The sequence below is a fragment of the Takifugu rubripes genome, chromosome 22, assembly GCF_901000725.2.
Source record: "Takifugu rubripes chromosome 22, fTakRub1.2, whole genome shotgun sequence".
NCBI lineage: Eukaryota > Metazoa > Chordata > Actinopteri > Tetraodontiformes > Tetraodontidae > Takifugu > Takifugu rubripes.
In genome coordinates, this window is record NC_042306.1 from 13,336,821 (window position 1) to 13,349,754 (window position 12,934).

The 12,934-nt window shown below is 48.7% G+C and overlaps 2 protein-coding genes across 3 annotated transcripts; both read right to left on the reverse strand.

Moving 5' to 3' along the window:
* Positions 1–36: 36 nt before the first annotated feature.
* ap1g2 (adaptor related protein complex 1 subunit gamma 2) lies at positions 37–7,410 on the reverse strand. The gene is made up of 22 exons (XM_011618902.2): positions 7,253–7,410; positions 6,529–6,735; positions 6,025–6,149; positions 5,758–5,899; positions 5,580–5,676; positions 5,382–5,458; positions 5,196–5,291; positions 5,009–5,089; positions 4,831–4,929; positions 4,694–4,749; positions 4,034–4,147; positions 3,506–3,646; positions 3,187–3,241; positions 2,839–2,961; positions 2,467–2,553; positions 2,231–2,358; positions 2,033–2,137; positions 1,800–1,944; positions 1,552–1,714; positions 1,321–1,472; positions 1,035–1,133; positions 37–909 (listed from the first exon to the last, which is right to left on the reverse strand). Exons 2-22 carry the CDS (start codon positions 6,727–6,729, stop codon positions 811–813), a joined length of 2,385 nt encoding a protein of 794 aa, XP_011617204.1. The 5' UTR covers positions 6,730–6,735; positions 7,253–7,410; the 3' UTR covers positions 37–810.
* Positions 7,411–7,902: 492 nt separating this feature from the next.
* Positions 7,903–12,721, reverse strand: slc7a8b (solute carrier family 7 member 8b). Of its 2 annotated transcripts, none has more exons than XM_029831096.1 (12): positions 12,613–12,721; positions 12,043–12,231; positions 11,624–11,828; positions 10,988–11,139; positions 10,727–10,852; positions 9,694–9,847; positions 9,440–9,497; positions 9,243–9,346; positions 8,975–9,071; positions 8,742–8,891; positions 8,452–8,629; positions 7,903–8,333 (listed from the first exon to the last, which is right to left on the reverse strand). In XM_029831096.1, the coding sequence occupies exons 2-12, from the start codon at positions 12,188–12,190 to the stop codon at positions 8,227–8,229; spliced, it is 1,479 nt and encodes a 492-aa protein (XP_029686956.1). In that variant the 5' UTR covers positions 12,191–12,231; positions 12,613–12,721; the 3' UTR covers positions 7,903–8,226. The 2 variants fall into 2 exon arrangements, with proteins under 2 accessions (XP_029686956.1, XP_003977763.2); XM_003977714.3 differs by having other exon boundaries at positions 9,440–9,563.
* Between the last annotated feature and the right edge of the window lie 213 nt (positions 12,722–12,934).

Consider the following 12,934-nt stretch of genomic DNA (forward strand, 5'->3'; position numbering starts at 1 on the left):
GCACCCACCAGACACAGAGACAAATCACTGCTGATGATCCTCAGGAGGAAGTTTTCATTAGAAAACATGAAACAGATTTAAGGACACACAGTACATCTGGAAGAACACTCATCCAGGTCTCATCGTTTACAGTGTAGTGACTTATGACAGGAGATGCTCGGCTGTGCTCCTCACTATTGCTGACAAATTTCACGCCGGAAAAAGTTACCAAATTGAAATTGTGCTTATAATCGAGATGCAACACACACATCTCGCACTCCGGATCATTTTAATTAGGTGTCATCTGAATTAAACTGGCTAATAATCCTCAATACATTAAGGAAGGAGAAACATGGAACATGGCTGTCATTGGAGGGAGTGAAGGCACAGGAATTTTATTGGGAGGTTTCTACTCAGGTCCTCAGAACTGATCCAACTGAATGCAGCATGCTTGGCTGTGCTTAAACTCCTTCACACTGTAGTTTACAGTACTTGTAGCAGTGGCAGGTCATTGGTGGCGAGCTGCTTTTCCACAAAACGATATCAAAAGTCACTTGTCCAGTCAAAAGGCGTCAACAGGAGCGAGTGCGCCAGACCTCTTTTTTTTTTTTTCCTGAAGTGTTTAAAACGACAAATAAAAAAACTGATTAAAATCTTTCCATGTTACACCGACAGAAACACGGTCGGTCAGGAAAGGTCACGCTTCTGTGATCCAACTGTAAATTCAGCATTTTAAACAATAGCAGCGTGAAAAAAAACCCCCAACAACAGTCGACTGGCTGCTCGGTCGTCCACAGTCTGACGTCGCAGGAGCGGAGTGTGTGGCTGCCGTCAGTGGTCGAGTCCAGGGAAGGAGTCGATCTGGATCATGTCCTGGAAGGCCGAACCATTTCTGTTGTAAGATATACGGACCCTCATCTTCAAGGTCACCTGGAAAAGGAGACTCCAGATAGAATGATGGCGCTCAAATCAGCCCAAATCCAAGGTTGCCGTTGCCATGGTAACACGTGGCTGTGGCGGGAAGCTTATTTGTGTATTTATGAGTCTCGACCCACCTTGTTTGGGTTGTTGAGGATCACCATCTGCGACACTTTAGCTGCTCCTCGTGCAGGGAGAAGGTCGCCACTGGGGGCCTTCATGTGTAACTGGACACTCTGGGAGGATCGAATGGACGTTTAAACCACCGGGGAACATGAACACACCACGACAGGAGGGGCAACAATACACCCGGGAAAGATGCAAAGGAATAGTCTGCCCCGAGTTAAAGGATCTTTGTTCCGTTCATGAGCCGTTGTGCGTCTGTTTGTGTGTGTGTGCGCGTGTTTGTGGACAGAAACAGACCTTTGGTACGGCCGCCTGCAGCATGAAACTGCTGATGTCTGATTCGGTGGAGTTGGAGGCCGTTAAAGTGACTGTCAGGTCCGAGTCTGACTGTTTGTCACAGCTTATGGTCAAAGTCACGCCGTCTTTCTCGTAAACCGGCACTGAGGGAGCTGTGGAGGACAAAACGACACTGTCAGGTTAATGCAGATGCCGACGTGTCTGTGTGTGTGTGTGTGTGTGAGATCAGACCTGGCGTGGTCGGGGGAGGCTCTAACCCGCCCAGCAGGTCCAGCAGGTCTCCTCCGGCTGTGGTTGCTGTGCTGGAAACCAGAGCGGCGGCTGGGACCGCCCCTACCAGGCTGGCCTGCTGATTTTCCCCAGAGTCCCCCAGCAGGTCCAGCAGATCACAAACCTACAGACACAAACGACCTTCACCCCTGTGCCACAGCACCCCGCCATCTCCACAGGTGTGGGCTAACACGAACCCGTCCCTCTACCTGGTCGGCAGGCGGCTGGGGCAGCAGGCTCTCTCCTGGCATGACCTTGACCGGCTGGTTGTCCTTGACAGAGTCCCCCGATGGCACGCCGTTGCTTTGTCCCGAGGTCTTTTCGATCACAGGCATCCTCTCCAGCACTGCCGCCCTGCACCAACGAGGACGCCATGGACATCAATGCTGAAGTGGTGCGGCGTTTTTATGTGACTGAGCATGCGATTGATGCTGTCACGCACCTCATGTGGTCGTATTTTTTGAACAGAGCGTTGTATTCCACTGCCCTCTGCTGGAGCTCCACATCTATACAGCTGCCGTAGATGCTAACGACGCTCCTGATGCGACTGAAGAGGGGGAGAGATGGAGAATTACCCCGCTTCAACCTGGAGCTCTTAGCTTGCTACGAGTCAGTCAACGGCGGAAGGAAGCGTTCTTACTCCACGTTATCGGTGATGCGCGTGCTCAGTTTCATGGTGGCCGTGAGTGCAAACCCTCTGGTCGCCGGGGACGACATGTGGGACTGCAGAACCGTTTCCAACGCGTCCAGGACATCATTCTCGCTCACCTAACCAAGAGTCGGGTCAATACAGAGAGAGAGGAGGGTATTTCCCATCTGTGAAGATACTTTTAATAAAATCTAAATTGAAGTGATTCCCGTGGGTGCTCGCTATACCTGAGCAGGGTCCATCTCCTGACACGGTCCTGTAAGCAGGTCTCCATATTCTCCTATACACCAGCAGGCCACCTGCACCAGGGATTGCTGCACAAACGCACAAACCCTCGTAAAAATCACATCTCTATGACACAATTGAGTCCTTTCAAACGTCAGATCCGAGTGGACGTTCATGTGGCGGAAGATGGGACCAACTCCTGCTCGGCTGCAGCCATTCCAGAAATAAACTCGGGTCCATCGGCCCGTTTCAAACTGAAAGCGTTGCACTTTTCGCTCCTCGTAGCTCGAATTGTGACGCGTTTGCGCTATTTTTGTGCTGAGAACAGAGAGTGCGCTCCCTTTAACGCAGCAAACGTCCGCACAAGCACACACCTGAGAGATGTCGGTGACCAGAGCTCGGTACAGCTTGTGGACGGTGTAACGGTGTAACTCTGAGGCGTTGGTAATCAGCTGGATGAGATTGGGCACCGTCTCATCCCTGACATCACCCCCTGCCTGTCAGAGAGGAGATCAGCATCACACACATCAGCCAGACACACACAGGAGAGCACGTCAGGGTCTCGTGTGTAAAATATGCTCTGAAAACTGGGCGTGTGATGTCGTATTCAGGACACTTCTATGTGCAGTAACAGCAGAGTGATGATGGAGGAGGCCAAAATTAAGTTGTGAGGGAGGAACCCATGTGAAAGCGGCTGGCTGCGTGGCTCGGGCTGTATTTACCGTAGTGAGGACATGCAGGATGGTGTCAATGTGCCAGCGCTGGGAGGGCGCATACCTGACAGAGACACACACACACACACACACTCAGAGGTGTTCCAAGCAAATGTCGCCAAGACACGAAACCAGAGTGGAGAGAGATGTTTGTTCATGGTCAACACGTCGCTGGGAGATTGAGTCCTCGACCAGAATGAGACACAGACGCATGGTGACATAGTTGAGCACAAACACTATAAAAGGCACAGTTTCTCAACCTGTTACCCAACCTCCGCTCAAACCAGTGTAACCAAGCTGGACGTCACTCGCGGCCGACCTCCCTCACCTCTCTGCGGCGTTGAATATGCCGCTGGCCGTCTGCGACCTCAGGTCAGGCGGGCAGGAGGAGAGGAAGACGAGCAGCTCCTTCATCATGGAGCGGACGTTCGAAGCCGACACCAGTGCCAGAGAGAGATCCAAGGCACGGCTGGAGAGATGCCCAAGGAGATGTCATTACATGGAGATATTACGCGTGAGCCGACAGCACGTGGGCGGAGTTTAGACACCAACTGTTGATCGCAGCAGGGCAATCAGGACTTTGATTTCCTGTCACTGTCAGGAAGCAACGTTTTCAAAGCAAATCAGCCAGTTTTAAGGTTCCAAGGCTCCAGATGGCGAAGTACTGAACATCTTGGAGCATTTGCTCGTCAGTAAGATTGTTTCAGAGCTACAGCTGGTAAAATATGCAGCCTTGCATCCTGCTGCGGCCCCCGCGTGACGTCTGTTTGACCTTTAAGGGTCAACTTGACGTCACCTCAACGGACCTTAAAATAAATGTGCTGCGTGTGGGACTAAACATGCTGGGTCGACCGACCGCTTGACTGAAGCGTCCTGGTCTTTCAGGCAGTCCACGATGGTTCCCCGATGGCGCTGCACTGCATTGTGGTCCGTCCCAACAATCTTTTGAAGGGAGGTCATGGCGATGTACCTGAAAGCGGAGGTACACGGTGTTAAAGTCTCTGCAGTTGGAATGTTTTATATTTTGTCCCATTTTTTAATACCTTCTTCCAACCACCAGCTACAGAAATAATTGGCAGCGTTGTGTCAACACGGCCTAATAAATAATTCAGTCGTTCACTTAGTCTGTCTCATGAGTGGATTAAGTATTAATGCGAGCACCGGAGAGATGTTATCTAAGTGGGCAGGTCTCTCTGGAACAAACTAGTCCCACTGACTGTCTGACAGACAGATTTAAAAAGGGCCCGCAGGTAAAAACCAGACAGGCCTGATTGGTCACAGTCACAGCAACATCACAAAAGCCCCTGGGAACCTGTTAGAGGCCTTAATGCTGCCTGACGGACACGAGACAAAGCCAAAATAAGAGATCAACTTCAACAGGCGGTGACCTTCTGGTACAGCTCTAGAGAAAGTGCTTAAGCTGATCAGGCAGCTGCCTCAGCCTGCAGACGCTTTGTCTTCTTCCTTGAGAAACGCTAAAATGGACAAGTGAGAGGGGCGGGACGGAGGCACTGACCTAATGTTTCTGTCATTGTTGAGGAGGAATCTCCCCAGGATGTTCACGGCCAGAACCTGAGGTCAAGCAACAAAGAAAGGGTTTAATCCTCCCTCCTGCTGATGGTTGGACGCCGACGGGTCCTGCAGCTCTCTCACCCTGAGGCCGCTCTCAGATTTGATGTCCAAGATGGTGAGGACGGTCTCATACAGCACGGCGTTGCCGACGGTCTTGGTGCTGTCGGTGTTGGTGGCCACCTGAACAATCCCAAGAGCCGGTTACGCATCGGTATTATCGGGTCACCCTCACCTTTGTGTGTGAATGTCGACGCCGGACCTGAGCTAGGAGGTCGTTCATGGTGTCGCTGGCTGCTTCGTGGTTGTGGCCGAGGATCCTCAGCAGCCTCAGGATCCGCACCTGTCCCACCACAACGTTACCGTTTGGGAGAGTTCAAGCAATCTGGCTTTATAGCGCCGTTATTTGGCTCATAACTCAGCGTTGAAGCAGAGATCGGAGGTCTGACCTGGAGGAATGGATCGCTGACTCCAGACACGTCGTGCTCTGGAGAGTAACCCGACACGATCAGACTCTTCATGATCTGGATCAGATCGGGTACAGCCTGAGATAAGACACAACGGCGTCACATTATGGTAAAGCGCGTGCGGATTTGCTGAGACCATGAGATCAGGGGTGAGTGGGTCCACGGTACCTTCCTGAACCGCTTCAGAGCCTCTGGACTCTGCCCACATAGCTGAGTGATGAGCACCACCGCACCGTGGAGCACACCTACACCCAAAATGAGACAAAAGTGGGAGAATAAATCCGCGGAACTGCGCTCGGGACCTCATTATCGATCCCAATATCCAGAAATAAAATCTAGAGGTAGCGTCAACGCAGCTCAACTGACCGTGGTTCTTCTCCGTGAGGAGGGATCGAGCTGCAGAGGCAAAAAGCTCCCCCAGATCCGGGACCTTCCTCACGATGTGAACCGCACAAAGAGCAGCCTGGAAGAAGAGTCACCAGAACCTTTTCGTCAAGACCTACGCTTCAATTCGCCGCCGACGTACGACCAAAACGACCCCAACCTTCTTCTTCACGTAGGAGTTGGATGCTCGGAGCAGCCGCTCAATCTCCGGAGCCAAATCTCTGCACATCTCAGCAGAACCCATACAGGCCAGGGTGCACAGAGCCAGAGACTGGATGTACTGGTTACTGTGGAAGAGGTCACTGGGACAAACGCAGACAATAGAAAATGATAGACAACTCCATGCTGGAACATCCTGAGTCTGAATAGCCCATAAACTCGGCCAAAGCCGACTTGAATATTTTGATTTAATAGCCGTGGTTCTTACTTCTTGATGGAGTTGGTAATGAGCAGACTGGCATCCTGCTTCTCATCCAGAAGCATCATGGCTCCGAGGTATCCTATGCGTTTCTCGCTGTAGCGAGGGCTGGCTATCATCCGAACGCACTCCATCTAGGCAGAGCAATAACCCTGATGAACGTCAGGACTTCATATACCCTCCCAGTGAAGATGTGGAGGGGCCCTTACGCGTTCTGACACCTCCAAGTGGAGGAAGAAGCAACTGGGAGAGATTGTGGAGCCCATTTTGGTCTTAAAGGGACAGTTCACATTGCATGTACACTTCATAATGATTTTTCCAGCATTGAATTTCCTTTTTGGATTGAAAGTACGGAGGTTTTTTGGTGCAAATCAAACACACTTCACTGGTTTCCAGTTTGCACGCGTGCAAAACGTTGACCTGCACTCCGCAAGGATTTTTTTTTTTGTTTTTGGAAATCTGACAGCAGTAACCTCAGAGAACCCGCTGTGGGCATTAGCCAAATCCCCTCACCTGACCAAAGTGGGCGGGATAACCCAACATGTGCACGTAGAGCAGCTTAGCCAGGTTGTGTGATCGGCCTCCATTGTCGGACTGTCGAAACTGCGCCCGGATGGCTGCACACTCCCTCTGGATCACACCCCGCTCCTCACACTGGGTCTTTGCTGACCTGATGGCTCGGATCATCTCCTGCAGAGGTACTGATGGAGACATGGCTCTCTGTGCGTGTGCGTGTGCGTGAGAGAGGAGGAGGGAGAGATGTGATACCCACCGACAGAAACTCCCGTACAGACTTCTTTTACTTCCTGGTTCTGAAACGCCTACCGGTTAACAACGATTAAAAAACAATATGCCCGCCACATTATGGGATATATCTTATAGACCAACGTTTTCACTAAAACACTTCAAAATAAGCCACAAGTTTGACAAAATGGCTGTTTATGTTGTCGCGCCGTTGTAGCTTTAACCAAAACAGCTGTCATCAGTGGAAGTTACCGCCGACTAGCTTAACGTGCATACGACGCATATATTATGTTTAGGATGTGGAAGACATTATTGGAGCGGCTCGACCGCCCCACGATCGACGGTCCAGGATAACGAATCGAGCCGGGGCGAATTCGGTGCCCGAGCAGAGCTAACGCTGCAGATGCTGTCAAAGCCCCTCGAGCTAACGAGCTAGCTGAGTTAGCATCACTGTCTTTGCATCGTTTATTGGAGTTTGAAAAGATTAACATACCTCTATAGTGTTCCGACACTCGCCAGTGTTTTCAAAGTAAACCGGTGCAGCCGAACCGACTCCGGTAGACGGTAGAACTCAGGTGGCTGGATATCCCAACACCGTGCCCATGACGCGTCAACATAACCGGAAACTTCACACCGCTTCCTGTAGCAAATTTCAAAATAAGGGTTTTTACGACGGAAGAACGCGCACGTTGCAGGCAATATAAGCTTCTGCAAGTGACGGAGTATGATGTGATATTTAAATTAAGGAATGAGCAGTGTTGTATTTTAATGTAATTTGTCCTTTTTAAACTTTACTATTGAGTGAAATTTGTATGCTGTTGAAAATGCTATGTTTTACAAAAAAAAAAAAAAAGGATTTTGGTCCAATCGTGTAATAAAATCAAAGCACATGATATTGTAGCTGGGTAATATCCTTGATGATGGGAGGACAAAATATCAAATATAAATAATCACAGCAATTTCCAAATGAATCTACTTTTCGATAGGTTGTCCATTGCATTTATTTTGAAGACGCTTCCATCCCGTTTCCTGCCTTATTTCAGCAAATCTGACATCCGAACAAACCCAAGCTTGCAAACTTCCGCAACCTGGTCGCCTTTTCTCCATCAGTTGTGAAATATTGAGAAGACACAGCTAATAGTAGTTTTAAGGTGTTTTTTTTTTAATGTTTAAAAAATAAAACTACAAAAACACCTGGAAGGAAAACCACAATTAGAGGAATAAATATGCGACAGTCAACAGTTACCCAAATAAGAGTAAAAGTTTAAATTAAATAAGCCACAAAGTTGTAAACAAAAGATGTAGGTGAAGACACATTTTGAAATGTTATACTTTTGTGATAGCTTCAGCTAAATTATTATATAAATAATATAAATAAATACCCCATGTGCATAGACATCACATACCACACATTCCCACATTCAAAAGAAGCAACACGAGAACTGTCCATTTTTATTTCTGCAGCCATTAATAATCAGCTTTGCGTCGATAACTTTGCTGGCCTGGCTCTAGGTTCTCCTCCATGACTGGGTAGACCACAAAACACAGCTTTTGGCACAGATGAGTCAGTTTTCCTGCATACACATAGTGATTTTTTTTAACCAAAAATAACATCCAATTCAAATAAACTCTGTCTCAAAGGTGCTTGCTGAGATTTATTGTTCCGAATACAGAGTCAGGATGCTGCCTTACTCATGGTTATAATAAAGCAGCGTGGCTTGTTTTCCCAGTAGACTCCCAGGAAATACACAGGCACCCCCGTCATCATGATGACCAGACCAACACCACAGACCAAAGGCCCAGAGTACAGAGAAAAGACCATTAGGAAGGTCCAAAACAGCAGGTAGAGCACCGGCCATACGAGGCTAATCTGGAGGATGAATCCAGATTTAGAACTTGTCCCCAAAATGTAAGAAGGCACAACTCAGCTGTGGATTCTAACCAGGTAAATGTAGAGAAATGGAGAATTTGTCCGCTCTTACCTTGATGGGTCGATGCATGCTGGGCTGCTGGACGCGCAGCACAATCAGTCCCGCTACAGTGACGCCATAAAAGAGGTAGTTGACGAACCCCACGTAGTTAATTAGGGTGTAAATGTCGCTGGTGCACAGCATCAGCAGAGTGGAGATGAGCTACATGAGACAAAAGGGGGACACATCGGTCAGGGCCGTGGCCGGGAGCCACGGACAGACGTGTTGTCGATGCCAGGACTCACGGTGAACAGCAAGGCAGGAATGGGAGTGCAGCGTCTCGTATGAATCATGGCGAGAAGATGAGGGAGGTGGCCTTCCCTCGCCCCGGCAAAAAACAGCCTGAAAGAGAGACGCAGAGGCGGTCCAGAGCTGGTGTGTGTGTGTGTGTGTGAGGTCGGGGAACACAACAGGAGCTCCGGGACCTGCTGGTCAGCCGGGATCATCTCAACACAGTCGGCATAAATTAGATTCAGGGGACAGCGGGGGCAGGTCAGGAGAAGCCGCACTAACCGCGAGGATGTGAAGAGGGAGCCGTTGACCCCCCCGAAGGTGGAGAGGGCCACAGCCATGGGCATGATCCACGACATCACCCCGAGCAGCTTCGCTCCAAAGGTCTGAGAGAAAAACCAGGAGGAAAAAATGACTCAATAAAAAGGTCAAATACTGGAGATGAGAATCCCAGCCGGAGTTGTTGTAGGTTCTCTCACCACTGCTACGGCGTTGGAGGCCAGCAGCTCCTGGGGACTCAGGGCAGTGATGTAAGCCATGTTGACAAACACGTAAACGAAGGTTACAACAGGGATGGAGATGAAGATCGCGCGTGGTAGATTCCTGGAAGGATCAAGCAAGTCTGTGCCGTGTAGGATATTACTTAATCAAGCAGTTTTAAAGAACTGTTAACCAAAATGTTCACCTAAATATCCCCATCCTACTACCACAAATGATATTGTCAGGGTTCTACCTGCACGGGTCGACCAACTCCTCCGTGACATAGTTGAGGAAGTTCCAACCTCCGTAAGCAAACGATCCCTGCAGGAATGAGAGCGCCAGGAGGCCCACTTCGTATTCCCGGAAGTTCTCTAAGGCGTGCGAGGGCTCCAGCCAGTAATAGTGACCTGGAAACAACCACCTGGAATGGTTTAATCTGCTCCGCATTTCCGCAATTGGAACAGCAGGGGGCAGTATACAGGATAATGCATGGTTCTGCTGAGAACATCCCCAAATATCTGCGCAGCCTCTCATGTCATTGGCCTGCAAACATGTTTTCTAAATGTATTATTGTTTCAACCACCTCTTCAAAAATGGGGAATTCGAGCTACGAGTAATTAAATTCCAAGTTACAGGTGCCACTTTTGTTTTAATGTCACTAAATATCATCATATCCACCAGAGCCATCACTTGGTTTCCACACTACACAGTTTGCTGTGAGTATGAAGTCATAAGGTGTGTGTGTGTGTGTGTGTGTGTGTGTGTGTGTGTGTGTGTGTGTGTGAGAAACTCCTGCTGGTCCTCACTCTTCAAAGGTCTGCTTGAGGGTTAAGACTAAGATTAGAACTGGTTTTTGCTTCTGGATGGGGTTTTGTAGTGGTGATCGTCAGGGTTACGGTTAGGTGCGGGGTAAAGTATTAGGTCTACAAAAGTCCTCACGAAGATAGAAGTAAAAATGAGTGTGTGTGGGGATGTAAAGAGGTTCAAGGCCCTGTAATCCCATTAATGCCGGCATTGAAAAATCCATGAAAAGCATAAATGAACTCTATTACAGAGGTGTCGTGGCTTCAAAGAGTTTCCCCCCTATTTCAGCATCTGTTTCTTCAAGCCTGGGGGGGAAGGGGGGGTGCAAATGTTGACACATGCGTGACAGCATTCTACTTTACATTTATGGAGGAACAAAGTTTTTACCCCACTAGACTAACGGTAACTCCTCCTCAGTCTTCAGCTGCGCAGATATAAAATCAGAGATGGAGAGACAGAGGTGACGAGGAAGAAGAACTCACCTTTACATATTTGGACGAAGCCCATGATGATGATGAGGCCCAGAGCCAAAAGTTTGCCAGCGGTGAAGACGTCCTGGACACACATGGCCCAGCGGACGCTGTGGCAGTTCACCCATGTCAACAACACTGAAACACCCCAAAGGCAATGACACACAAGTTACGCATGTTTCAGTTTTAAGCACTCTACTTTGGAAAATATGCCAGAATTCCTTCCTGAAAAAGCGTCCATCACTGCTAAAAAATGAAAATAAAGCGGCGTACACAGGCAGACGGCTGCCAGGAGGCGCAAGGCAATCTGTGGCGGCAGGCAGGTGGGGAAGAGCGGCTGCAGGACGTAGGTAGAAAAGGTGAGGGCGACCACGGCCTGGCTCGTCGGGTAAATCACCAACACGGCGATCCACAGGCGCAGGAAGCTAAAGGGGAGAAACGACCGGGAGGTTTAATGAAGTCTGGGGAAGAACACAGAACGCTGACACACACAACACAAGCTCATTACCGCAGAACCTAATAACAGAGAAAGAGAAAGCAGGCGTTGCAGAGATGCACTGGAGCGGCAGTGATGAGAAATTAACATAACTGGGTCAGTGACATTATGGGACGCTGGGAATCCAATATTACATTAGGAGGAGCTTTAATTAAACGGTGAGCATGACCGAGTAGGTGCGGATCCTTAATGAGACTGATTTATCACCTGCAGCCAGTTGAGTACAGTAGCGCTTTGGTCTATTTTTACCCATCGCAGGATTACTGGAGCACAACATAATAATACAACGATGTCTGCATCGCTTTTAAGAGGCTCAAATTATTTTCTTAATCAAGCAAAACGGGACCACGTTGGTAGAGCCGTGTTGACTTCTCTTCTAAAATAAGGAGACATGGAGGTAAAAGTGTTCTCACCCAGCCAGCCCTCCAAAGATGTCCTTGACGTACGAGTAGTCTCCCCCTGACTTGGGGATGGTGACACCTAACTCTGCATAGCAGAGCGCACCAACGGCTGTGAAGAACCCAGTGCAGACCCACACGATGATGGACAGGCCCACTGAGCCTGCATTCTCCAGAACCCCCTTAGGACTCACAAACACCCCTGATCCAATGATGTTCCCTGAGGGACCGAATTAAATAAAAAATAACACCTCTTACAAACTTGTATTGAACTAAATGGCTGAAAAATGAATGTATGTTGTTTAGAAAGAAAAGTTCGACAGGCACCAGGAAAACAACTTCCGGTCTCCTTTCAAGGTACCTCCCGAAGAGGTTCCAGTAAAAGATATAAAAGTATGTTTAACTCTGTGGAATATCGGGGTTCTGACACTCACCGATGATGATTCCACAGGCACTAAACAGGCCGATCTGCTTTTTGAGAGCAATCCCGATGTTCCCATCCGTCCCCGCATCCGGGTGAGAGGCTGCCCGCTCCGAGTGCCCTCCGCCGGGGGAGCACGGCTTCCAGGAACCTTCTGACATCGTGAACCATGAGACGAGGGCAGCTACCCCTCTTGGTATCCCTGAAAGGTATTAAAACAACAAAGTAACTTATTTATGTTTGTTGTGGGTTGTTTTTTTCATCACTTTTAATCAAAGAACCACAAAATCCCCCTCTGTAGTTAGCCCGCTAACGCTAAATTGCTCAAGATAATTAGCCACAATTTAGTCGGTATTAGGAATTGGAAGCTTTAGTGGCCAAAACAAACACTTAAGCAAGTGAACTCTGATTGAAATCTTATTTTAAATTCAAATTAGTGTCCTGTTACTAATCACTTTATATTTACGCACTTATTTGTCCGTAAAGACATTTTATTTCAGACCTTTATATTTGTCTGTATAGTCTTATAAAGCCTCAAAGGAAATTAGCCACTAACTCTTGAAAGTATAAACTATTAAATCACCTTAACGGAACCTGTTAGTTAACGCAAATAAAGTATTATCTTCCCTAAAATCTCTTTGATACGTGACAGCCTACACTAGTGTAGTGATTGTAGCCTAGTGACGATGAGTGGGCTACTTCCGCATCTGACGGCTTTAATCAATCAGGAATGATTCATTTCCACCAATCATCATCTGTCAAGACACGTCGGGACACGCCCCCTTGTAGCAACGCCCACAGCGTTGCGCAGGTGCGGGAGGAATCCAGTCCCAAGGCCGAACTCCAGCCCGGGTTTTTGGCAAAATCAAAACCCTGGTGGATTACCGCCCGTGTAGGACTGGACT